Source organism: Brachyhypopomus gauderio, chromosome 3, assembly GCF_052324685.1.
Source record: "Brachyhypopomus gauderio isolate BG-103 chromosome 3, BGAUD_0.2, whole genome shotgun sequence".
NCBI classification, from domain to species: Eukaryota; Metazoa; Chordata; class Actinopteri; order Gymnotiformes; family Hypopomidae; genus Brachyhypopomus; species Brachyhypopomus gauderio.
The window spans coordinates 8,522,928-8,550,396 of NC_135213.1; the positions used below are offsets into that span (position 1 = coordinate 8,522,928).

General features: G+C 44.3%; 1 protein-coding gene across 1 annotated transcript; it reads right to left on the bottom strand.

Moving 5' to 3' along the window:
• Positions 1-17,285: 17,285 nt before the first annotated feature.
• LOC143510207 (uncharacterized) lies at positions 17,286-26,408 on the bottom strand. Its single transcript, XM_076999314.1, has 5 exons — positions 26,351-26,408; positions 24,612-24,666; positions 18,243-18,475; positions 17,849-18,136; positions 17,286-17,720 (listed from the first exon to the last, which is right to left on the bottom strand). The coding sequence occupies exons 3-5, from the start codon at positions 18,370-18,372 to the stop codon at positions 17,569-17,571; spliced, it is 570 nt and encodes a 189-aa protein (XP_076855429.1). The 5' UTR covers positions 18,373-18,475; positions 24,612-24,666; positions 26,351-26,408; the 3' UTR covers positions 17,286-17,568.
• Between the last annotated feature and the right edge of the window lie 1,061 nt (positions 26,409-27,469).

The following is a 27,469-nucleotide window of genomic DNA, read 5'->3' on the forward strand; positions in this document are numbered from 1 at the left end:
AGCTACCTCCTGTGATGTGTACCAGCATTAAATTCTATTCAACAGGAGCAAGCAACCGAACTTTCAGTTAGGTGAAAAGGCTACTCTGAATTCAATCAACATCAGTATATCAAAACATCAATGCTTATCAATATAACTTAGTTAATTCATTACCAGTCAATGGTTACTGAATAACAACACCCCAGATGTGATCAACAAAAGTCCTAATTAATAAGATTTGACAGTAAAAAGTGGTTGCTCATTAATTAGCACTGATCAAATTAGAGAAGTATGGTTAGTTGTTATTCTTAGGGAAAATGTGATGTATTTATGTGTTGAAATTACATCTAGTGTTATCCGGTATGGATGAGTGTATATGAAACAAAACCTTTGTTTTTAGATTTTGGCGCCACCTAGTGGCGGGATGGGTGTATATACCTTTAACTATGCGGTTGTTACTGCGCAGTCGTTGTCGCAGTTACAACTGAAGCCAAGCAACTATCCCTCACACGGGGCACCAATTATGTAGGTGCTGGCCAAATTTATTTAGTAATCAGTCTCATAAAATTACCTACGAAATGGTGGGAGTTCAGACAGTGTTAAATTTACCCAAATTTTATATAAACTCATTTAACTAAGGTCGCCACTAATTGTGGTCAACTCCCGTAGCCCAAATTGTTTGATTAACAAACTATAAATCTGAAGGTTACAGTTCAAATAATAGTTCTGGCTTCAGGTTGTAACAGAGAAGCAACGACTCAAACGACAGTATTTAAACATAAAAACATTTATTGATCACAAAGCATAGTAATAAAAGCATAGCAAACAAAGGGGACAGGAGGGTTGGCTAGTGTGTGTGTGTGTGTGTGTGTGTGTAGGTATGCGGGTGTGTGTGTGTGGATGTGTATTCGAGTGTGCGCGGATGCGCGTGCGTGTATTCGAGTGCGCGCGGATGCGCGTGCTTGTCTTCGAGTGCGCGCGGATGCGCGTGCGTGTGTACGTGCGTATGGGGGAGGAGATCTTTGAGACAAAGGGAAACTCGATGGCGCGAAACTTAAACCGAGTTCTCACTACAGCCACAAACAACGCAAATTTCCTCCAACTAAGACACGGTATCGTCGGTCACTATACAGCCCCAACGAGCGTATAGTGGGACACACGTTTAACAGTTATACGAAATAAAAGAATCAGTGGGAATAATCGAACAAGTTTAAACAGAATACCTATTTAAGCTTTGAACAGAATATCTCTTTAAGCCTTAAACAGAGTACGGTTTAACATGAACGTGATTATAAACACCACTGCAAACAAGCGTTCACAAAGCATCGATCTAAGCACACAGAAAGCAGTAAAACAAGATATTGTTCTAAGTCTGCCCAGATGCACAGTCTTACTTTGAGTTGTTCAGTCCGCGGCCCGCGCAGTAGGCCAGGTAGCCTCTTGAGGAGGACTCCTTCGTGCGCTTTCGTGAAGAAGGTTCCGCTGGATCGCGTTGCTCCGTCCAGGGGAAGCTGTGGTGGCCGTTCAATCGGCGGTCCCTCGATGGTCCGTTGCGTGGTGTCCCGGGGAAGTGGTCGCTGTCGACGTTAAGATGAACTCGCGGAGGTCCGGCCGTCGCGCGAATGTTCAAACAGTTCTTAATCGTCGGCTAGCTGAAGCGATTGGTTTTAGCGAACTCCGCAAAAGAAATAAAAGTAGCGAACTAGTTACTTCTTGCGTCGCGTGCTGCACAGGGTTCGAGTGCAGAACCAATACCGCTTTGTTCCCGAAGGTGTGCGCGCTCTTCGTCTCTAGGTAGCTACTTTGATGCAGCCAGGTAGAGAGGACGAACAAAGGGGGATCCCCCCTTTTAAAGGGGATTCGTCTGATGACGTAGTTCCACATCCGTCCTGACGTGGGCCATGCGCCTAGGGGGAGCACCCCCCTTCCTTTGTCTGTGGAGGCATGGTACCTACATTCCCCCCTTGGTCTGATGGTGAAGTTGTAGAGCCCTCAGAGCACGCTGTTCACCTGTCATCCACAGCAGGCGCCGATTAGTGAGCGTCCACCTTGGTCCCCAGCGCCTTATCAATGTCCATGCAGTGTCCTTTTCACTCCTGGGTCGACTGACCTAAACATTCAAGACTGACAGCATCTGGGCAGATCATGAAACATGACACTGGGCAGGAAGTGATGACTGACATCTGGGCAGAACATTTAGACTGTATCATCTGGGCAGAACATCTACTCTAACGTCTGTGCAGATCACATGCAATATTGGGAGAAAATACACACCAAAGATAGAAAAAGAAAATAAACAATCAAAATATACAACAAACTATAAGCAACTAACTACACTAGGTAGTGTCGGTGTGGCCTCCTATCATTGAGATAAGGGTATGGTTTTTATATCTATACAAATGTGGAGAGGAACGGTCAGGGTTTACTGCCTTGTCAGGGTAGTTACCTTTAGAGGGGAAGGAAGAGGTGCCTCAAGTGGTTGAAGGCGAAGGTGTTGAGGAGTGTTAGTGAGTGAGTCAATTAGAGTGTTTAGAGCTTGGGTGTACCTCAGGAGCATCAGGCAGACGCCTGCAGTTATGACCCAACCGGTGAAGACAAGGCCAAGGACAGCTGTGTTAACCAGGTTCCACTGACCCACAGGCCTCCTTGCTATGGGGCTCAGCCAGGTTGTCTGGATCCCTGATTCGTCCAGGCTGACCTGCACTGTTTTAGTCCCTTCCAGCAGAAGCTGCTGTTGAAGGGCATCTCCTAGGTGCAAACTATGGCCTCTAAAGACATCAACTAACTCAATTTCTGTTTCGTATCTTTTAGAACTGAGGTGGTACAGGACAGCGTCATCTAAGTGTATAGTGGCCCCTGGTGGGACCCTAATGAGTACAGTCTGGTTTGGGAGCCTCATCCTCATAGCCGTGTCATGGCGTTCATACGTCATTACACCCTCATGCTGGGGTGTGTTAACAAGACACCCGTCACCTGCCGTTTCTACTCTAGTTTCGGTGACATCACCCTTACTTGACATAAGGGCCTTGCACTTTCCATCTGTGGTGACAGTTGCTGACTTTATGCCTCCGACTATTTCAATGGGGACAGAGTAAGGAGGTATCCTACCCTTGCTCAGGCTAGTTATCGAGGAACTAACCTCATTCAGTGCATCCTGTAGGAACTGTTTAACCCTACTGAGCTCTACAAGTTCTGACTCAACTACATGGTATAGATGATTAAAGGTCTGGGCGGTAGCGTTGAGTAAGATGATCATGCCCTGCAGTGCTTTTCCCGGTCCTCGCAGCTTTTGTTGATTAAGGTCTGTTGTCAGGATATCAGCTTCTTCAGAGGGTTGCTGCCGGATCTCCTCCTCAAACCCTGGGTAAGGTTCTTTGGGAAGGTCAGTGTTCATCTCATTCGCAACAGGTTGGAACCACGGTGCGGGATGAAAGAAACCCCCTGGGCAGTCAAACTTCTGTCTTCTCAAGACCATGAGTCGAAACGGAACGCTAGCCGACCTAGTTGGGACAGTCAAGTTCAACCCGTTTACCACCTGACATGCTTGGGGAATTGTTCTCCAGTCACAGTTGTATGTCTTAGTCCTGTCACTGACAGGCTTACAGACTGTGACTTGGGTCCATGACCACCTGATCAGAGGAGCCAGCCTATCGAGCAGGTCTTGACCGCTGAGCAGCTGTTCCGCGCCAAATTTAGAGGTGTTGACTGGGTCCACGTGCTTCATCTCTGGGAGTGTGAACTCAAACCAAGCTCTCTGGTTGGTTGGGGCATGGTCTTGCTTATAGCAGGTGGTGCTAAGCTGACGGGACTCAATGTTGAGGCATCTCCCCATGGCGAGTGAGGCCTGTCTCATGGTGGAGAATGTGACTGTGCAGATGAGGCTGATCTCCGATCCGGTACCCAGTAGCGTGTTGACACTTGGGTGATCTTCTAGGAGGACACTGGTATAGATGTGTTGGGCGCTGCCTTTCTGGACCAGGTCTCCCAGGAACTGCAGGAGTGGGGAGGAAGAAGCAGAAAGAATGGGTGAAGGTTGTTCCGCAGTTGGTGACCGTGCGTTCTCGCTTGATGGTCCCTTTCCCCAGCCAATGAGATGGATCCAGGATAGCGGTGAGGAGGGTTCTCGGCCTAGTCATGCGACCGAGGGGCCTCCATCCTCACAAGAGCGTTTCTCACGGTCCTTGGTCGGTCGGATGGTGTTCATGTCCTTCTCTTGAGACATCTTTGTGATCGTATCCTTGAGAAGCTGAAGCTCTGTCCTTAATTCAGCAGTGGCTTGTGACTCGGTCTCTAGACCTCTGCCTCGGTCTCTGTGTTCTTGGCGTCGAGAGGTCCGATCCTGGTTTTCCCATTTGTTCTCTCTAGGTGATCGCTTAGGCTCATGGGAGGAGTAGTGGTTGCCACGGCTCTTCTGGGGTGCCCTTGACTGGTGTAGATCACCCCCCTTGGACTGTTTGTGTCCGTCTCTCCAATCCCTTGGCTTTTTCTCCAAGTGGGAGCGGTGAGACAGGCTAGCCCCATGGTGGACACGGTTACCATTTGGTACTTCCGCGCCCTCCAATTCTATGGGTTCGCTCGCGGAGTTCTGCACGGCGAGTACTTGGGGATTCTCTTCTCTCTTATCCACCGATCGGACGATTGTCTCCCAGGCCATCTGTGCCATCTTCCGAATGTCACGCATGGATGGGTCACCTTGCCGGGTGAGGAGAGTCACGTGGGTGCGCACGCATGGATGCAGGTTGTGCAGGAAGAGTGACTTGAAGGCTCTGTCTTCTTCCAGTCCTGGGCCATTTCTTCCTTGGAAGTAGGCGTGTCTCAGGCGAGTGTAGAAGTCGCGGGGATGTTCGTGGCGGCCATGCTTAATTTGGATGGCTGAAATGGTCGCAGAGGTTTCATCTGCAAAAGGGGAGTATTCCTCTGCTAGGGCTTCACAGAGCAGGTCAAAGTCGTCACGGGTGTCCGCTGGCTGGGCCTCTATGAATGCGTGGACTGATCTGGAAGTCGTCTTCCAGATTAACTTGACTCTCTCTCTGTGGGTGGAGTGAGGTAGGTCGAAAAGACAGTGCCTTATCTCTCTGAGGTAGTCTTCAATGTTGTGGTCACGCTTCTCTGGATCAAAGCGCTCAATGTCTTTGGCGAGGGCGTCCAGCTGCTTCAGGCGTGGGGCATCACTAGGTCTTGGTTCTCGGGCGAAGCTATAGTGATGTGGCTCGTACCTGCCACGCTGAGGAGACTGGAGGATGCGTCCGTCATATCTGCCGTGGTGCAGGGGCTCTTCTCTTTCCGGGGAGTAGTCATCAGGACCGTAGTCTCTGAAGTCCTGGTAGGGAGGTCTGGAGTGTGCAGCTCTCCGCGCATCTAGGAGGCCCTTCCGCTGTTGGTCAGCAAAGCGAACTTGTTCCTGGTGCTGAGCGTCAGAGCGGTAGGAGCAGCGAGTTGACTCTCGTCGTGGGGGTGAGAAGAAAAAGGGGGACATGGAGGAGGAGTAGTGCTGATGCGTAGTTCGGGGTCTCTCAGGCGCGTGGCGGGACGCGAGAACCCTGGAGGGGGTTCGGGGAGCCCGTATTGGGCGGAGCTCTTCAAGGTGTTCCTCCTCTGAGTCATAACCTGAAGTGTGGTGGCGTGGAGCAGTCCTTGATACTGCTGGCCGTGGCGGACTGAGGCGTAGGCTGGGTTGTCTGGTACCTCGTGAGTCCCAGCGAGATGGTATTGGCTCCAGGGGAGGCACGACATGGCCATCTCTGGGGTTCTGGGAGCGAAGGGACACCCTGCTGACTGCCTCCACTATGGACCTCACTTCCAGGTCGCTCTCACCTCCCGAGCCGGCATCCTCCTGCCTCTGTCGCGCACTGGTCAGGTCATCCACCTCCTCCTGCAGGGCATCTAGCTCCATCCTGGTTTTCTTGTGGAAGAGCAGGAATATTCGACCAATGGCCTCCTGAATGTTGACCTCAGAAGCTTGCTGGATAAAAGCCACCATTTCACTTATCTTCCTCTCACAGTCCTCCCTGGAATATTGCTGGATGCTGTTCTCCTCTTCATCAGGCAGCCGGATGAGTTGGCTGATCAGGTTGGGAAGGGAGATGTGAGGGGGTAGCTGGGGTTGCTCCCCAGAGTTGCGTCGGGATGCTGATGCTGTGCTCATTCTCAGGCCTATGACTAGGGCTCAGTTCTTCTAGGGGCAAGCAGGCTATGCACTGTACTCAATGTGTATAGGACCAGCACTAAGCCTTGACTAGGTCAAACGACAACAAGCATGTACTCAAAAGGAATCTGAAGCTAGCAGCAAACCTTGAATCTATCAGATGGGGACCAGCAATGTACTCAAACGGTGTAGGACGTTAGCACCAAGCCTTGAATGTCTCAAACAGAAACCATAAGCAGTGTATTAAAAGGGAATATGAAGCTAGCACCAAGCCTTGACTATATCAAATAGGGCAACAAGCGAGGAGCAGCAACTTCTGCAAACCCAATGTACTGGAGCGGCTAAGGGATCTATTCTAGTTGCGGCAAGGGTGGACTACAGTTAGCACACACGCTAGCTACCTCCTGTGATGTGTACCAGCATTAAATTCTATTCAACAGGAGCAAGCAACCGAACTTTCAGTTAGGTGAAAAGGCTACTCTGAATTCAATCAACATCAGTATATCAAAACATCAATGCTTATCAATATAACTTAGTTAATTCATTACCAGTCAATGGTTACTGAATAACAACACCCCAGATGTGATCAACAAAAGTCCTAATTAATAAGATTTGACAGTAAAAAGTGGTTGCTCATTAATTAGCACTGATCAAATTAGAGAAGTATGGTTAGTTGTTATTCTTAGGGAAAATGTGATGTATTTATGTGTTGAAATTACATCTAGTGTTATCCGGTATGGATGAGTGTATATGAAACAAAACCTTTGTTTTTAGATTTTGGCGCCACCTAGTGGCGGGATGGGTGTATATACCTTTAACTATGCGGTTGTTACTGCGCAGTCGTTGTCGCAGTTACAACTGAAGCCAAGCAACTATCCCTCACACGGGGCACCAATTATGTAGGTGCTGGCCAAATTTATTTAGTAATCAGTCTCATAAAATTACCTACGAAATGGTGGGAGTTCAGACAGTGTTAAATTTACCCAAATTTTATATAAACTCATTTAACTAAGGTCGCCACTAATTGTGGTCAACTCCCGTAGCCCAAATTGTTTGATTAACAAACTATAAATCTGAAGGTTACAGTTCAAATAATAGTTCTGGCTTCAGGTTGTAACAGAGAAGCAACGACTCAAACGACAGTATTTAAACATAAAAACATTTATTGATCACAAAGCATAGTAATAAAAGCATAGCAAACAAAGGGGACAGGAGGGTTGGCTAGTGTGTGTGTGTGTGTGTGTGTGTGTAGGTATGCGGGTGTGTGTGTGTGGATGTGTATTCGAGTGTGCGCGGATGCGCGTGCGTGTATTCGAGTGCGCGCGGATGCGCGTGCTTGTCTTCGAGTGCGCGCGGATGCGCGTGCGTGTGTACGTGCGTATGGGGGAGGAGATCTTTGAGACAAAGGGAAACTCGATGGCGCGAAACTTAAACCGAGTTCTCACTACAGCCACAAACAACGCAAATTTCCTCCAACTAAGACACGGTATCGTCGGTCACTATACAGCCCCAACGAGCGTATAGTGGGACACACGTTTAACAGTTATACGAAATAAAAGAATCAGTGGGAATAATCGAACAAGTTTAAACAGAATACCTATTTAAGCTTTGAACAGAATATCTCTTTAAGCCTTAAACAGAGTACGGTTTAACATGAACGTGATTATAAACACCACTGCAAACAAGCGTTCACAAAGCATCGATCTAAGCACACAGAAAGCAGTAAAACAAGATATTGTTCTAAGTCTGCCCAGATGCACAGTCTTACTTTGAGTTGTTCAGTCCGCGGCCCGCGCAGTAGGCCAGGTAGCCTCTTGAGGAGGACTCCTTCGTGCGCTTTCGTGAAGAAGGTTCCGCTGGATCGCGTTGCTCCGTCCAGGGGAAGCTGTGGTGGCCGTTCAATCGGCGGTCCCTCGATGGTCCGTTGCGTGGTGTCCCGGGGAAGTGGTCGCTGTCGACGTTAAGATGAACTCGCGGAGGTCCGGCCGTCGCGCGAATGTTCAAACAGTTCTTAATCGTCGGCTAGCTGAAGCGATTGGTTTTAGCGAACTCCGCAAAAGAAATAAAAGTAGCGAACTAGTTACTTCTTGCGTCGCGTGCTGCACAGGGTTCGAGTGCAGAACCAATACCGCTTTGTTCCCGAAGGTGTGCGCGCTCTTCGTCTCTAGGTAGCTACTTTGATGCAGCCAGGTAGAGAGGACGAACAAAGGGGGATCCCCCCTTTTAAAGGGGATTCGTCTGATGACGTAGTTCCACATCCGTCCTGACGTGGGCCATGCGCCTAGGGGGAGCACCCCCCTTCCTTTGTCTGTGGAGGCATGGTACCTACAATAACAATAACGGAACTAACAGGCTAACACAGATATGACCAACTAATCATTAGACATAAAGACAACAGACTCAACCAGCAACCTGACCTATAACAGAACACTAAAACTTGGATAACAAACTACACAAATGACACACAACACAACAACACAAATCTACAGACACGAGAAGCCATAAACAAAATAGAAATGTAGAAGGATTAACCAAATCTGACTTCCAAAACACAACAGACTGCACAAGACCACAAACTATCACCATAATTTTTACTTTCTGTCAGGGTGGGTCAGCCCAGACGCCACCAGAGGCCGCGTGCACACACTCCTTCCTCCACACGCACGCCCACTCCAACACTGCACACGCCCTCACTCCTGGTCACACCCTCACTCCCAATCACCCGAGTATTAGCACCTGGCACTAATCAGACTCGGGTTCTTTAAATCCTCACAGGTCGCGCCGTCCAGTGCTGCGCATACAACCTGCAGCCTTCGCCTCGCTACGTGGGAAACGTCTGCTCTTCACTGGACCTGCTATACGTGCCTGGAAGCCTTACTTACCTTCGTCTGCTTAAGCATTCTGTTGTCTTTCTTCTGCCAAGTGGCCTGAGTATTTTTGTTATCTTCATGGACAATAAAGCCTTTTGCTCGCAGCCTCATCCTCCTGCTGTCTCTACCCCCGCATCACACTTTCACAATAAGTTTCACTATAATATGCACCATCACCTTACAATAACCCACAAAGACTGAACACCAATGTTTAAATACTAGATCTAAATTACAAATGAGACACAGCTGAAGGGGAAGTAACACGGGGCGTGACTGAACAGACTAAAAAGTGATACATGATTGACAGGGAGGCGGGGCTCGACATGACACTCTCCTTAAAATCTCAGCATCACCTCTATTCCATGACCTACAGAAAGCATACACTTGCTTGCAAAGTGAACATACAAGTTAATGCGTGTTTTGGATTCCTGTAAAAATATTAGGCCTGAAATTTCAATGTGTTTTTAATATGTGACTAAAGCTGATGTGAAATATGCATAAATGTTATGCATATGCATGGGACTCCATGGAAACCATGGTGGTGTTTTTGACTCTTCGGAACGTCTGTAAATGGTCTTTTGACAGATTAAAAGCAATACTACACAAACAGACCTTTAAGTGTTGGTTTGATCATTGAAAAATGGTTTGAACCAGCACCGACCGTAACCGGCTGGTACCCGCCCAACGGCGGGAAATACAGACTTACCTGAGCAAGTGAAGAGGCAGTGGATGAGCTGGCTAGCTAGTCTTCCTGCCTTGGAGAATTTCTCAGTGGCCAGATGTCTCAAGCCTGAAGAATTTGGAAGTTGCGTATTCGCGCAATTACATCACTTTGCAGATGTGAGTGAGGATGCGTACGGGTCCGTCAGCTACCTTCTCCTGCGCAATGCAGACAATGAGACACATTGTGCGTTCATGATGGGCAAGTCCAGAGTAGCGCCTCTTAGGCCTCCTACCATTCCCCGGATGGAATTGATTGCGGCTACGGTAGCCATTAAGATGGACGGTGTTCTAAGAAGAGAGCTTCAACTGGATCTTGCAGAATCAATATTTTGGACTGACAGTATGATGGTACTCCGGTATCTGCAGAACAAGACCACGCATTTCTGCACGTTTGTGGCAAATAGAGTTTCGGCTATCCTAAAAAACTCGGATGTGGAGCAGTGGAGACATGTCAGCACCTACGTGAATCCAGCCGACTGCGCCTCTAGAGGGCAAAGAGTGGATCAATTCCTGAAGAACACCACATGGGTGTCTGGACCAGAGTTTCTCTATGGTCCAGAAGAGAATTGGCCCAACACTCCATTGAGCCACACACAACTTACATCAGACGATCCTGAAATCAAAAAGGTCACCATGAATTGAGTGGAAGTGGAAGAGAATGCCACTCCCTTCGAAAGACTAATCAACCACTTCTCATCCTGGATCAAATTGAAAAGAGTCATGGCATGGTTCTTGAAGTTGAAGGCCATGCTGCGAAGCCTCTGTCAAAAACGCAAAGAGCTGTGTGCAGTTGACACTAAAAACCGTGCAGTTCAAAGTGAACAGCTGATCCAAAGCCAGATTGACCACTTCAAGATGAGCATTAGACCTACTCAGCTTTCAGAGGAAGATCTGGAGCAAGCAGAGGAATATTCTGAGGAGATTACGGCTTTGTGCAAAGGTCAAAGCATAAAGCGCAGTAGTCACTTGTACAAGCTAAACCCAGTACTTCAAGATGACCTGTTGAGAGTAGGCGGAAGACTGAGTCGGGCAGCTATGCCAGAAAGTAGCAAGCAGCCAGTCATCCTGTCCAGAGACTTTCACATAACAGACTTAATCCTCCAACAGATTCACTTGAAGACTGGACATGGAGGGCGCAATCACATGCTCTCTGAGCTGCGCCAAAGGTTTTGGATTCCGAGCGCCAACATGGCCATTAGAAAAGTGATTGGGAAGTGTGTGACGTGCCGCTGCTTGCATGGGAAAGCTGGACCCCAACTTATGGCTGATCTTCCACAAGAGCGAGTGATCCCTGATGACCCACCTTTCACTCAAGTTGGTGTGGATTATTTCGGACCATTGGAGGTCAAGCGTGGAAGAACCATCTTGAAAAAGTATGGGGTCATATTCACTTGCTTAGCCATTCGCGCAGTGCACATTGAGTTGGCCTCGTCATTAGACACTGATTTGTGCTTTAACGCGATTTGGCGCTTCATAGCGCGAAGAGGACAAGTGAAAGAGGTTAGCTCGGATAACGGGATGAATTTTGTTGCTGCCAATCGTGAGCTGAAGGCAGCTGTTGCCGATTGGAACTCCTCAGAGTTTCAGCATCTGTTCCACCAGCATGAGATCAAGTGGACGTTCAACCCTCCTGCCGCATCGCATCACGGTGGAGCATGGGAGAGGTTGATACGATCAATCCGAAAGGTGCTGAATTCAGTTGTGAGAGAGCAGATCCTTGATGAAGAAGGCCTTCTTACGGTCCTCTGCGAGGCAGAGTCGATCATCAACAGCCGGCCGATCACCAAGGCATCCAACGATCCGAATAATTTAGAGGCTTTGATGCCTAATCATTTGCTGATGCTGAAGACAACGCCCTCATTGCCTCCAGGATTGTTTGATCAGGACGACCTATATTCTAGGCACAGATGGAAACAGGTGCAATATCTGTCCAACTTGTTTTGGAAGAGATGGACTAAGGAGTACCTTCCTCAACTACAGGAGCGCCAGTGCTGGGCTACAGCATCCAGGAACTTTGCTGAAGGAGACGTCGTTCTTCTTGTGAATGACTGTGTGCCTAGAAACTCCTGGGTTATGGGCAAGATCATTGAAGCAGTTCCAGACAAGAATGGTCTGGTCCGCAGAGTCAAAATAAAGACAAAGACTAATGTCTTGGAAAGACCCATTAGGAAGATCTGTCTACTTGTTGAGTCTGACTGGGCTAGTGGTAAAGACTAAGCCCCTACGATGAACCATGTGCTAGCAACCTCTGGTTCTACTTTCTCTCTTTATTTCTTTATCTTTCTCTTTCTTTCTTTTCTTTCTTTATTGCAGATGGAGCGATTACGGATTTATATCCATGAACATTTTTGACAATAGAACAATGGACATTTAGTATACTTTATTAATAGTATCTTAGATATGGGACAGAAATGTGCATATTTCTTATATGTGGATATGATTCATACTTGGGTAATATATATGAATCAAGTTTGGTAATTGTTCTATGTTACTTTGTTGTTAGAACAATTAGGGGCCGGTAATGTAGGCGCCAGATGCCTATTTTATGCCTAGTTCAGAGTTTGCCCATATTATGTGTATTTAATATTCATGTTACATATTATGTCATATTGAAAATATTTTATACTGATTTAAATTTATGCTTAATATATTTCATAATTTCACACTGTGGAACATTTTTTTTGTTTCAAATAGAAAATACAAATGTGACTTTGGTTGAAGATATCGCTGAATCACGATCCTGAATCACGCGTCAGCCACAAAGCTCCGACCTACGAACAACTTTAGTTTAGAATACCCTACAACTGCCATTATCTAACTACCTGCTTGTTGGAAAGATCATGTGATACATGGATGAGGTCTCCTTCCAGGACACTGAGAACCTCACGCCAGCACGCCTTGATTGGACAAAGCCTGAGGCTTCTCACCATTTGGAAGCTAAGCTGAGCTGAAACAGAAGGGAGGTAGTGCAGGATTACTGCCATTGTCTTAACTACCTGCTTGCTGGAAACATCAAGTGATACATGGATGAGTTCTCCTTCCAGGACACGGAGAACCTCACGCCAGCACACCTTGACTGGACAAAGCCTGAGGTTTCTCACCATTTGGAAGATAAGCTGTGCGGAAACAGAAGGGAGGTAATGCAGGATTACTGCCATTGGCTAACTACCTGCTTGCTGGAAACATCAAGTGATACATGGATGAGGTCTCCTTCCAGGACACGGAGAACCTCACGCCAGCACACCTTGTTTGGACAAAGCCTGAGGCTTCTCACCATTTGGAGGTTAAGCTGTGCTGAAACAGAAGGGAGGCAGTGCAGGATTACTGCCATTATCTAACTACCTGCTTGTTGGAAAGATCATGTGATACATGGATGAGGTCTCCTTCCAAGACATGGAGAACCTCACTCCAGCACGCCTTGTTTGGACAATTTTATTTTTATTTTTTTATTTAACCAGGCAAATCATTAAGAACAGCTTTCTTATTTGCAATGGCAGCCTGGCAAGAGGCACAGCCTCTTGAAGAACATACATCACAAGCAGACAATAATATAAAACAAACAATAACTAAAACATTATAAGATGATTAGACACTACAGTTACAACATTCAGTAAGGACATTTGCAATAACATTTTTAAAAGTGGACATGGATATAAAAATACTAATCTGTAATGATTTTTGCAGGGAATTCCAGTCTCTGGCAGCTGCAGACTGAAATGACGATGAACCAAATACTGTGTTTGTTTTAGGGATTTTCAGTGTAATGTGTTGCGCCGAACGAGTATTATAAGCATTGGATGATAATTTTATTAAGTTACATAAATAGGGAGGTGACATGCCCAGGAGGGTTTTATAAATAAACTTATACCAGTGAGTGGTACGACGGATGTGTAATGATGACCAATTTAAAGATGCATAAAGGGAACAATGATGAGTTTTGAAGGGTGCATTTATGGCAAATCGAATAGCAGAGTGATAAAGAACATCTAGTTTTTGAAGAAGATGTTTGCTAGCAGACTTGTATATGATATCACCATAATCAAACATGGGCAGAATGGTCATTTGCACTAATGTCACTTTAGCTGAGCGGGTTAAACAAGAACGCATTCTGTAAAGGAGACCAATTTTAGACCTAATTTTTGAATGTAATTTCGTGATATGTGTGGCAAATGATAGAGTGCTATCTAACCAAATGCCTAGGTATTTATATTCTGTGACCTGGCATAATTTCATGCCCTCACATGTTATTATGTTATGGTCTGGTGGAGAAGCAGATTGCTTCTTACTAAACCACATGAACTTGGTTTTTTTAGTGTTAATTTGTAACTGTAAAGTGTGAAAAAACTGTTGTATACTAAAAAAACTTTTTTGGAGTGTATTGGTTATGGTCTCTGGAGATGGACCTATTGCGTAAAGAACCGTGTCATCAGCATAAAGGTGGATACATGAATCTTTGGTGATGGAATCAATATCATTCAAATAAATAGAAAATAATGTAGGGCCAAGAATTGAACCCTGAGGGACACCCTTGAACACACCCAACGGGTCAGACAACAGGCCATCAGATTTAACATGCTGTACTCTGTCTGTAAGATAGCTAGAAAACCATGCTAAAGAGTGTTCTGTAAACCCAATACAGCCCAACCTATCTAGCAGAATTGAGTGACCGACACTGTCAAAGGCTTTTGCCAAGTCTATAAAAACTGCTGCGCAATACTGTTTGTTATCTAACGCAGAGATAATATCATTGAGAATTTTAAGTGTGGCTGAGACACAGCCATAACCTGATCTAAAACCTGACTGAAACTCCGACAGTATATTATTAGTTTCCAGATATTTGATCAATTGTCTGTTAACAAGCCTCTCCAACACCTTTGATAAGCACGGTAATATAGAGATTGGCCTATAGCAATTGAGGTCTGTCTGATCTCCCCCTTTAAAAAGAGGGCGTACCAGAGCTGTTTTCCATGCTTGTGGGAAGTTTGCAGTACGTAAAGACAGATTAAGAAGATCTGCAATTGGTTTTGCAATTACTGAAGCTCCTATCTTAACAAAGAATGGGGCCAACTCATCAGATCCGGCTGGTTTATTGCTGTCCAATTTCAGTAGCTCATCCAACACCTCACCTACTGAGACCAGTTTCAGAGTGAAATTCTGACTAGCGTCTAATGAACTTGAAGAAGCTAATGATGACATTTACATTTACATTTACATACATTTATGGCATTTGGCAGACGCCCTTATCCAGAGCGACTTACATTTTTATCTCATTTTTTTTATACAAGTGAGCAATTGAGGGTTAAGGGCCTTGCTCAGGGGCACCTCAGTCATGGCATCAGGCCTGGGGATCGAACCCATGACCCTTCGGTCACAAGACCAGTTCCCTAACCACCAGGCCATGACTGCCCTATGACTCGGATAGCTTGGGGGACAAATCAGTATCTGAACTACTTAGACTGCAAGAAGACTTAGCAGCATCAGAGAAAAGACCAGGATTTATAAAATGTTGGTTTATAATGTTAACCATTTGCACTTTGTCAGAAATAATGAGACCATTTACATTGAGTGACTGAGGAAGCTGGACAGGTTGCTTGTTTTCAAGGGCACATACTGTTTTCCAGAATTTTTTTGGATCATGGGCCACTGAGGGAAAGCCTGAGGCTTCTCACTATTTGGAAGCTAAGCTGTGCTGAAACAGAAGGGAGGTAGTGCAGGATTACTGCCATAATCTAACTACCTGCTTGTTGGAAACATCATGTGATACATGGATGAGGTCTCCTTTCAAGACACGGAGAACCTCACTCCAGCACGCCTTGTTTGGCAAGCCTGAGGCTTCTCACCATTTAGTATGACCTCATTCGTTACAAGCCACATCTGGACAGGAGGTAAGCAGATCGATGGAGGTAGGTAGGTAGTTTGGAAGATAGATAGATAGATAGATAGATAGATAGATAGATAGATAGATAGATAGATGGATAGATGGATGGATGGATGGATGTTTGTGTGACATCAGAAAGCATGTGCTGAAGTGACCGATCTGGATCTTTATAATGTGGTCATTATACTCATGTGGTCGAGTGTTGACTGGCGACACTGTTTGCTCGTACTAGGAATACATTTATCAGCTAAATTATCGTTACTGACCTGCGTTAGCCCCAACATGTTTTGCGTTGAGGTGGTAACGAAGGGTGGAAGTGCTCCTGTGATAAACGAACTCCTTCCTACATAAAGTGCAAATAACACTATTTGTGTTTGTACTTCCATCTGGAAGTTTCTTATATTTAAATTTCCCATCCACCAGCGTAGCCTCTTCAGTCACCTCCATCATGATCTTATTGTGCGTCCATATAATCTGTATGTCTGGAACTTGTGCACTGAGAAACATTACACGGTGCAAAAGTGTCTCATGCGTTAAAATGCATTAAATTAACGCATTAAAGTCCCACCACTATTTTTAACACATTATTGTATGTTGTTACTGTATTTTGCATAATCCCAAAATGTTTCCAAAATATAATCTTTTAAATATATCTATGGTCTATATATATTAAATATATTTGATTTTGACATCTGATTTTGAGATTTCTCGGATTGATTTTGATATTTTGAATAAATAAATGGTATGAATCTCGGATTGAACACTTGGACACCAGATACTTAAAATACTTAATAGAATACTGTATTCAGCAGAGCTAATGATACTGACAGAGATATAAGGTAAAGTACTAAAACATAACTGTCATGGAGTGAATAAAGGAGCAGGACGTGAGGCGGTTAAAGGCACATCTTTATTGTCCATAGCGGGATTTACAACAAAGGAATGGTGCAATGGAGCAGTGCACAAATAAAAGTGAGCAAGCAAAGCGCAGGTAGCGCAATAAGTCTATAAGAACTGAGGAAGGCGTCCGTTTAGTAGCTCATGCAGTGCGTGTTGTCACAAACTTCTCCAGAGGAGACCAATGCACAGCACTGGATGTCTGGTCCTGTGGGGTTAAATAGGTGACATAGAGGGAACAGGTGCAGATGATAATACCATGAGTGCTAATATGATGGTGATTAAGAAGGAGGGAGGAGTGAGTGAGATGAGTGTGTGGGGATCTTCATCTGAGACTGGGGCCGGCCTACCATGACAATAAATGTGCATCTCTTCAAATACTTACACTTAAGACGTAAACTGCAATAAATAATCCCCTTTAATTAAATCTGACTAGTACACTGTTCATTGTTTTAGTGCAACTTTAAATAAAAAAGGTTGCCTCTGTCCTTCTGAAACAGTCTAGTAAAGTGAATAATCTAGATAAGTAAGATAAATCTAGATAAGACATGTTTCTGTAGGTCCAGGGACATTCACGCCATGAGCTGCTTCAGCATGTGTGGGTGGGTGAAAGAGCACAGCTCGTAGACAATGGGCTCTGACATGACGTGAAGGAGCTAGTGGATGTGGCACTACCAAGGTCAGGTGATTTTTTTAAGCAGAAAATGTTGTTTTCTTACCAATGTATGATCATTCATTTTAAAATACACAATTTCACCATTTTTGAGTCACGGATCAAATCATTATTCATATCAGCATGAAGAAGACAATTTTTAATTAGTTTTTCATGTATTAATGCTTAAAGAACAAAGAGAACTACAAGCATGGGACATTTATGCAAGGGTGTGGGTCTGTGTGTAGACTTCGTGTGTACGCAGTAGTGTTCTCTGAAAGGTGCTGGTTCTGGTCAGATAACAAGGTGTTCCTCTGCTCTGTGATCTTGTCCATTTGTGTGATCTCCATATTGGTCATGGTTAATATTTCTATTAATTAAACCATTCGCCGGTCTCCAGTTGGCCTTACTAATTCTGTCCACTCTACCTACGTCTCCTCAAGAGCTGATTGGTTCTCCACTGCCACACGTTCATCACCACTGATCCCACAAGCAGCAGCACCAGTACCACCAGCAGAGTCCACACCCACACTGGTACAGGGACTCTCTGCCCTCTGATTGGATGGGGCTGGTCTTCTATAACATATACATTCACATTTTGGAGGTTTATCTATAAAATCTATATTACAACATTACACAGCAGATCTTGTGTTCTTCTGCAACACACACAGAAACAAATATAAACAAAGGTCCTAAACACCCACCTTCCACAACAACTGTGTACTTATGAATGACTTCTTCATTTTTGATGTCCTGGATGGTGTAAACTCCACTATCAGATGGTGCTGTTCCTCTCAGCTCAACAACAGAGATGAGTGATGCTCTCTGACTGTATTCATCTTTGCATTTCAGTGAGCGTTCATGCACTGTACAGATCTGTCCACTAGAGGGTGCTGCATCTGTGCTGTTATAAATCACTTCCACTGGCTCTGATATGTGCAAATCCAGGACCAGAGGATCACCAGGCTTCATTTTAACTGAAGAATTCAAGACTGAGGAGGAAATTAGTATCTTCATTATAATAAACAGTATTTTTGACCATGTAACTACTGTAATAATGCTACTGTATTAACTGGGTAATAAACTGAGGACACTGACCCTCTATCTGCAGAGTCACATCACAGATGTCTTTATCATTACAGGTACAGGTGTACCAGCCCCTCTTAGTGTAATCAACATCAGTGATGGTGAGGGAGAGATCTCCCTTCAGGTACTGATCATGGGACATGTGAAATCCCTTCGGTGACTGACAGGATGTCTGATCACACTGAGCCAGAATGTCATGTTGTTTATGGATCACAGTCCACGTGACCAGACCAGAACACGTCTGACTGCAGGGGAGAGTAGCAGCACCATGAAGATACACCTTCACTGAAGGGAAAGAGCCTGAAAGACAAACTTTAAAAGATTTTAAGACTCTGATGTAGGGTTGCAACGGTATGAGATTTTCACGGTATGATAACCGTCTCAGAAAATACCGTGGTATCACGGTTATCACGGTATCACAGTTAGTTTGTATATTATTAAAAGATACACTGACCCTTAAAGTAATTACAACAAGTTTTTTTTGTTCAATTAACTATTTATTGTAGAAACCTGGAACAATTGTATACAAAATGTCTCCTTTAAAAAAAAAAAGCTGTACACATGTTTATATAAATACTGCAAAATTTGAGAAACCTAAATCATGGATTTCAGTAAAATTATTTAAGTTTAAATAATTTAATATCTGATAAACTGAGCCTGGGTCAGCGTCTGATCAACAACTGTTGTAAACGTCCGTTTTACCGCCAAGTTGGATATATAACCAGATACTGCAGAAAGAGAGGATTTATTTCTGACATCATCACAATAGAGATTTCTATTTTAAGGCTTTCACACCGAGTCTGGTTTTAACATATGAAAAACAGGCACGTTAGTTTGAAAATGAACGCATGTAAATCAGGGCCGGCGCTAGGGGGGGGCAGAGGGGGGCATTGCCCCCCCAAATTATGTCTTTGCCCCCCCAAGCACAATGCAAGCAACGGCTTTTTTTTATTATCTCTGAACCAATCACAAAAATGCATTTTGCTTTACAGCAGGGGTCGGGAACCCAAAATGCTGAAAGAGCCATATTGGACCAAAAAAACAAAAAACAAATGTGTCTGGAGCCGCAAAAATTAAAAGCCTTATATAAGCCTTATAATGAAGGCAACACATGCTGTATGTATCTATATTAGCCTACCATCAAAATGAATAAGTTAGCTACAAATACGTAATGAGCATTCATGATTAAATGTTTATTCTCCCTGCAGTGTGTTCTGTAGAGAATGACGCACCACGTGACTGCTCTGTTGTAGGATGCCGCCTCAAGTTTAACTTCATTGCAATATTAATGAATTATGTTTCATTGATTTGATGAAATTAAAGAAATTCAATAAATCAGGGTTGCCAACTTTTCAAGATCACTTGGAGTGAGATTTGAACCTGGAGGGGGTGGCGAACATAAATTGTTACCGAGCGGGGTGTATAATGGACACAAATTAAGTATTATATCGCGATCGATCGATATCCAGTGGTTGGCGCCAGAGCGAACTAGTAACTCAATGAATCGTAGATGTGGATCAGAGGTAAATAAACTACATAGGTAAATAAACTAACGAGAAATCGGTTGTGTGGCGTGTGAGCGTGTGAAGACGGTCAAATGCGTGTGTCTCACGCTCAATACGTGAGAGTTGGCAACCCTGATAAATAAATTTGATTTTTGATGTCATTTTTATTTTTACGATTCGACAAAACAACAAAATGGAACGTGCATAACATGCCCCTTAGGCTATTTGGGCACTAAACAACCCGTTTAATGTGACTTCTGTTTTCGGACATCGGTCAGCTTCTCAACATCGGGCATGTAAGATGTAACTTTAATCTTGACGCAGGACTGCAAACTCTCATCTGTGAGGCGGGTGCGATATTTTGATTTGATGTAATTCATGTTTGAAAATATCTGTTCGCACAGGTATGTTGATCCAAAGATGGATAATACGCCAAATGCATGTCTTCATCAGTGGCGGACTTAGCAATTTGGGGGCTCAAGGCGAATTTAGCTAGGGGGCCCATCAACATTAATATGCGAGAAATAAGTTCAGGTTCACACTACACGATTTTAGGCTGGTTTTTCAGTCGCCGACTGTTTTTGTAGATCGCCGACAGAAACTGTGGTCGGAGGCAAATCGGGGATCATTCGGCGCTCGCTCAGTCGTGTAGTGTGAACTGCTGAAAGACGCTCGCCGAGCCGTCGCCAACTCATCGCAGACGACCGGCAGATATCTAGCATGTTTAATATCTAGCATGTTTCATATCTAGCCCAGTCGGCGACTGTGAGTCAACAGCAGCGTCTAGCTTCATACAACTTTACTACAACACTGTGTTTAAGTTATTGTGACAGCACTGGAGAAATAGTGCGATTGACTATATCTATGTTCACTGCAATGGAGAGATGAAATAATTCTGGCAATTTGGGACTATGGAGTGGTTAAACGGTAAAAAAAAAAAAAATAATAATAACGAAAATGTGGAGTACATGTACATTGTTTTTATCTTCTTCGTGGTGTTGCTGGTTCTCGCGAGTTTTTCGTTTTCGTGTTCTCGTGTTTTTGGACGGCAGCCAGATGAGTCGGCGATTCCCCAGTCGTTTAATTCGTGAGCCCGCGTCGCCGATCAGTCATGTAGTGTGAAAGCCACAACAACCGAGAGACTCGCGATTACAGCACAACCAGTCGTGTAGTGCGAACGGCACAAAAACCTGATGACTGAAAAGTCGTGTAGTGTGAACCTGGCTTTAGCTAGACAAGGGGGCCCTACAGTGGGAGGGGCCCAAGGCAATTGCCTAGCAACGCCTCTATGCAAAGACCGCCTCTGGTCTTCATGTTCCTATAATTGTCAGGAAGAGCATTCATGTGTCATAGACAAGTTTCTCGGGTGTTGGGAGGCTTTCAATTTCGCTCCATTTGTGGCTTTGGCCAAGTTGAGCTTTCTGGCGAGTGTCTTCAAGCTCGCCGCCGGTGTGTTTACAACAGCCACCTGCCTCATCTCGCCCTGCTAATAGAAACGTGCGTCGCAGGCTACGACACAAATCGTCGTTGAAATTTAGTTTCATTTATTCTACACATTCTTACAGCATTGGAAAACGTTAGGAATGTTGGTGTCATGTTTGTCTCCTACAAAAACCATATTAAAACAAAAAATATATTTCTCTCCCTCATCTTTTTACATTTTCAAACATTTTTGAAAAAGCTCCAGGGAGCCGCTAGGGCAGCGCCAAAGAGCCGCATGCGGCTCTAGAGCCGCGGGTTGCCGACCCCTGCTTTACAGCGTGAAGATATTTCCTTGCTTATTCCTGATTGGCTCTTTGAGTCATATAAAAATCGGCAGACCGCCCCAAACGGTTCAGTTCGGCAGTATATGTTCTGTTAGTGTGAGTGAAAGACAGGTATACTGGTAAACACTCTTCTGAGTTTAAACCTACTTCCACATGGTAATATTTGCTTAACTGTGTTTTTTCGTTGCTTTAACGTTACTCACCTCTTACATAGGTGTTGCTTAAATTATTTTATTAGCCGTTAGCGGTTAGGCTAACTTGGTTCTCCTAAACCTGCGCGAACGGCGGAAGCGTTTAAATACTTGCCGCGCAGTGTTGTCCGAAACGATATGTGGTAATAAAAAACAGGGGAATGAACATTTACCTGACGAATTTTAATGTTGCTTTTTCAGATTTGAAAAGTGCTGGAATTTAGGCTAAAGTACTTGAAAATGTTGAAATTGTAACTACTTCGTTTCACAACAAATATCTGTCTGAATGAACAGTTCTCTTGTCTTAGGTTAACAAATACGAGCCTCTTGTAATTCCAGGACGAAACATGAGAGAACGTGAAGACGTTAAGATTGGGCGTTTTGAAAGTGTGATTAAAAAAGCGAATTATTTTGAGTATATGTATAAATATTTAACTTAATTAAGTTTAACGTGCTGAGAAATATTGGACCGGGACCTTTAAAGTGAGGTACAAGTGCTTTAATTCCACCTTGTATAGGTGTATGAACCCGGCAAACATAACATTGTTCATTGCGCTGAGGCGCGGCGAGGTGCACGACACCGCGCGAGGCTGCTCTTTCCCCCGTGCAAGCCGTCGCGGCTCATGGTTTAAACCACATATGTCAAAGTCAAGGCCCGCGAATTGATTATCTATGGCCCCCTGGATGATATTGAATTACTATTAGAACCGGCCCGCAGGCCACAGCCGCCCGATGGTGTTTTGTACGCACAAACACTACATTCCCCACAATGCAACGGTAGCCCGCGAAGTCACTGCAGCGCGAAGCGTCGCGAGGGTCCGCGCGGCGAAAATGACGTAATCGCAGTGGCTCCGCCAGCGCAATGAACAAAGTCATGTTTGCAGGGTTCATACACCTTTATAAGGTGGAATTCAAGCACTTGTACATCACTTTAAAGGTACATTTCAATATTTTCCAGCACGTTAAACATAAATATGTTAAATATTTATACATATACTCGAAATGATTCGAAATAATTCGCTTTTTATTCACATTATTTAATGGTTGTCTCAAAAATGACTAAACGTAAGGTGGACACTGAGAACGGGTTTCAAGCCAGGTGGGAGGCAGAGTACATGTTCACAGAAGTAAAAGGTAAACCTGTGTGTCTTCTGTGTGTCTTCATGTGATTTTTCTTTGAAGGAAGTTTGCTTTTATCTGTTTGCCTGTTGAAAAATGTTTTCACTTGAAATTACTGACAGATCCATAAGAAAATAGTGCTTTATTCATTTAAACATTAAATAATATACACTGTGTTAGGTCTTGGTTCAATAGGCTATGTGCAATCATTTCAATATGTTTTAATAAACATTGAACCAGTCCGGCCCTCGGCTTGTAGCAAATTTGTTTTTTTGGCCCTCTGTGTTTTTGACTTTGACATCCCTGGTTTAAATGATTCCTCGCCATCACAGCCAGTATTGTTATACTGTGCATAAATACCGCATTGTACCAGTACGATTCATAACATCAATAAAAACTTCAATACTTTACCAGATTTTTTACCATTAAAGTGCAGTAGATAGATTTCTTATTTTATGTACTTTCATATTTTTTTCTTTTTCAAAATAGAAATGTGATGAATACTCCCTTTTATAACAGAATTTGTATTCTTTTGTTTTCTTTATATTTTAATTTCCCAGTAATATAAATATTCTCACTCATTCCTATTTCCATGTTTGAATATTCTCAGTCTATGTATAGGTACATTTGTCAGCCTTTCAAGAAATAGAGTTGTTCTATTAGTAATGGCAGTATTGAAATGAAATACAATTAGATAATCTTTGTTCTCCATTTACATAATCAACATGTATTTTTTAATCATTGTGTTTTAAGTTTTAAGTTCGAAAATGTGCATTTTTATTTCTTTACCCAATACATCACTTTAAGCCAGTATCAATAGTCATCATTCATGCACAAATCAAGCCTTGAATATATTTCTGGCTTCATAAACATGACTATCAACATGCCCCCTCATTATGTTTTACTGCCCCCCCCCAAGCAAAGCAGTCCAGAACCGGGGCTGATGTAAATTAATGGCGTCTTTCACATCCAGTGAAAGCAAGGACGATAAAAAACTAGGTTTATACTTTCACTAGTGACCGTAGCGCGCGACTCCGCACAGTTCTTTTGTATTACGTTAACAAATACGAGCCTCTTGTAATTCCAGGACGAAACATGAGAGAACGTGAAGACGTTAAGATTGGGCGTAAACAACCATTAAATAATGTGATGAAAAAGCGAATTATTTCGAGTATATGTATAAATATTTTACTTAATTAAGTTTAAGGTGCTGGGAAAGTGACGTACAAGTGCTTTAATTCCACCTTATAAAGATGTATGAATCCTGCAAACATGACTTTGTTCATTGCGCTGAGGCACGGCGCGCAAAGTTACAAAATTGGAGAGGTGCACGACCTCGCGAATCGACAGCGCGCGAGACCCTCGCGCACGGGCGGAGCCACCGCGATTACATAATTTTCGCCGCTGATTTTAGTTTAACTTTTATTTGTTAAAAAATTTAAGTCTGATGCACTTTCTGCCATTCTCACCGCTGTGTGCTGAGTAGCTGAACCGGAGCGGAGTTGCGCATGCGCGGGTCAGTTTCTCCGCTGGCTTGCTTTTTACCGGTAATAAGCAAACGCACACGGTATGGTAACCGTGCATTTTAATACCGTGGTATACCGTGAAACCGGTTACCGCTGCAACCCTACTCTGATGTTAAAAATAATAATAATGTATTACAATGTATAGGCCTATATTTTCCATTCTGATCATGTAACAATTTAATTTCTTTTCATATTACTACAAATAAAGTTAAATCATTGCACAAACAAATGGTTCAAACCTGATGACCACCAAGAACCAGTTCAGTACACCTACCAGTGGTGACTGTCAGCAGGAGTAACAGCAGGACACAGTGACACCTGCAGCAGGACTGATAAGACAAAGGAGAACCCAGTCAGTACTGTGCAGAGGAGACAGGAGACCCCAGTCAGTACTGTACAGAGGAGACAGGAGAACCCAGTCAGTACTGCACAGTGGAGACAGGAGAACCCAGTCAGTACTGCACAGTGGAGACAGGAGATCCCAGTCAGTACTGTACAGAGGAGACAGGAGATCCCAGTCAGTATTGTACAGAGGAGACAGGAGAACACAGTCAGTACTGTACAGAGGGGACAGGAGACCCCAGTCTGTAACGATGGGCGTACCAAGCAATACACACCGTGTTAAAATCAAGGGAGTAATAGACCCAAGTGTCGACAAACGCAAGTAGTAAAACGAAACACAACAGACGCATTTTACTTTACGACAACAACAAACATTTTTAAGGAGACACGTATGGTTTTTAATATTGTTAAATGTTAGCCAACTGAAGTGAATGAAACATTTACACACACAAGGATTGTTGCCCCACAGTTGTCCAGGAACCTGAAACCTAAGCTTGTGATTAGATCTAACTCCATAAGATTAGCACCATGCTGTGCCACCTGAAAAGTGAATGTTGGGACAGTCCAATGAGCCAACTAATTTGATCAGTGTATTGCCATACCCATGCAGCACTGCAGATGGCATCCTCAGCGTTTTGTGGGGCAGGAAGTGCTTAATAGAATTACCAGCATTTTCATACCACACTTTTTCTACCAAGAGCCTGCCAAAGAGCAGTGCTGGGGTCATTTGCATCCCATTAGGCCATACTTCCCAGAGAAGTATTTTTAAAACATAGCGTGTGACTGAATGAGGAAGTTTGAGGTCATCCTTTAGGTCAAGGAGACTAGACAGAGAGAAGGCAGGAGTGGAGACATGTGTCAGGCAGGTGACATGTTCCATGTTCCAGACAGACAGAAGGCCCATGCTTGTTAACAGTGGACAGTTGAGAAGAGATACGGCTGCCCCCGTGTCTACTGGCAATGGCACACAGACCCCATCTAGTTCCACTGTGCACGTCTTGACCGGTACCTGGGCAGACCTGACAGTGTATGGGGGTAGGATCGGTAGTGCCAGTTCCGGCAGGCCTCTGGGACCAAGCCACGCCCACCCCACCAGCTTGCCAGCGTTTTCAAACATGGAGTTTTACCATTAAAGTTTATGCAATATCTACAAACCATTTAGCAATTAATTATAACCTTTGTATTTTGTTTAATGAGGTTTTTTCAAACAAACATGTGTTGTGCCGAATTCTGACTCCCCTTATTAAAATTACTTTTCCTGCCAGTAATTTTTTAACATTCACGCTCAGATTTTTATTCTACAGGTTCTCAAATAAAAACTACAAGTGCAACTTTTAGTTTACAAGTTCTCAAATTAAAAATACACGTACAGATTTTGTTTTACAAGTTCTCAAATCAGGTCCTTCACGCTCTCAAGTTTTGCTACAGATTTATCTTCACAATCTGGGACATCACTAACTTTTCTCTTATTTTAGAGTGCGTTGCATGTTCCGTGAGCTGATCTCTGATCATTTCCTCCTGGGATCGCACCCCCCGCTCAACAAATTTCGTTCGCCACTTCACAACCCCCCACCCCCCGGTAGATCTTTCTGACTTTGTCATCTTATAAGTAGCTCGCAAGCTGAAAATTTGTGGGCACCCCTGGGCTACATTAATGCAGAATGGACTCACCCGCATTCTGTCTGCGCTGCCGAAAGACGATTCTGCGCAGGATTACCGTGTGCTTCGAGTAATGTTGTATCGTCCTTAAACTTCTCCGCTTGCCCCAGTGTTAATATGCGTTGGCCTTCGGTGCCTAAACAGTGAATCAAAAGGGCTTTACGGCGCGCGTCGCTACCTCCGCCAAGTCCGAGAGCTGCGAGGTGCGTCTCAAATGATTCCAGCCACCGAATCCATGGTACCGGCAGCTCGCCTGGTAGCGCTATAAATGAGGCTGGTGGCGGAAGCGAAAGTTCCATCCTCGTCGCCAAATGTTATGTATAAAACCACAGAGTCGTAAAGCTTCACACCAGTACACACGGTCTCTGATTCATACACACTGCACAAACAAGACGGACTTGTCTTGTGCGAAATACCATCCAGGAAATCCCCAAAGGCGGGGCAAGAAGCCAGTGAGAGAGTGTGAGGAGTGGGGGGGGGGGGGGGGGGGTTCCTTTTGTAACCTGAGTATTCACGCTATTTTCCATGACAACGCTGGGCAGGGCCATCTTGGTTGACTTTGTGTTAGAACTTCCGGTGCAACGGATACGCTGATAACGATTACAAGCAAAACGACAACAAACACAAAATGACTAGCATAATATGTTCAGTTAGAGCAGAGGTGGCCAACCCGTCAGAGACCAAGAGCCACAAGAGACCATATTATTAGCGGGGAGGATGTAAAATGGACACAAATTAAGTATTAAGTAAAAAAAACAAGCACAAACTTCGATATAAACATAAGTCGTGATGTGCTTCAGGACTTTGTCACGTTTGGAGCACACTACGAGCTCTGTTATGTACACAACTGTTGTTTTCTAGGTAAAAAGTGGATAAACTCCGTTATCAACACTCATTACAACGCCACTGACCTGCGCTCACTTTTAGGAAGAAAAGAACAGACAGTGTCAGTAGTTTTTAAACCTCCCTCAGTCGTGTGCGGTGCCTTTGCTGCACCTCGTATGTGGTTTATTATAAACGTGTGACAGAAGAACCGCGTCTCACCAACGAGACTCAAATCACAATCACAATATCACAGATACTTCATGCCGCTAGTCTCCAGTTTTCCACTACGCCGGTTTTAAAAGTATT

Bases quoted from the DNA above. Each gene is read 5' to 3' on its own strand.
- LOC143510207 (XM_076999314.1), bottom strand. From the start codon at position 18,372: ATGTCCCATGATCAGTACCTGAAGGGAGATCTCTCCCTCACCATCACT. The intron at 18,137-18,242 runs GTCAGTGTCCTC...TTTCCTCCTCAG, and splicing joins TGTGACTCTGCAGATAGAGG to TCTTGAATTCTTCAGTTAAA. The intron at 17,721-17,848 runs GTGGGTGTTTAG...TATATGTTATAG, and splicing joins GTACACAGTTGTTGTGGAAG to AAGACCAGCCCCATCCAATC.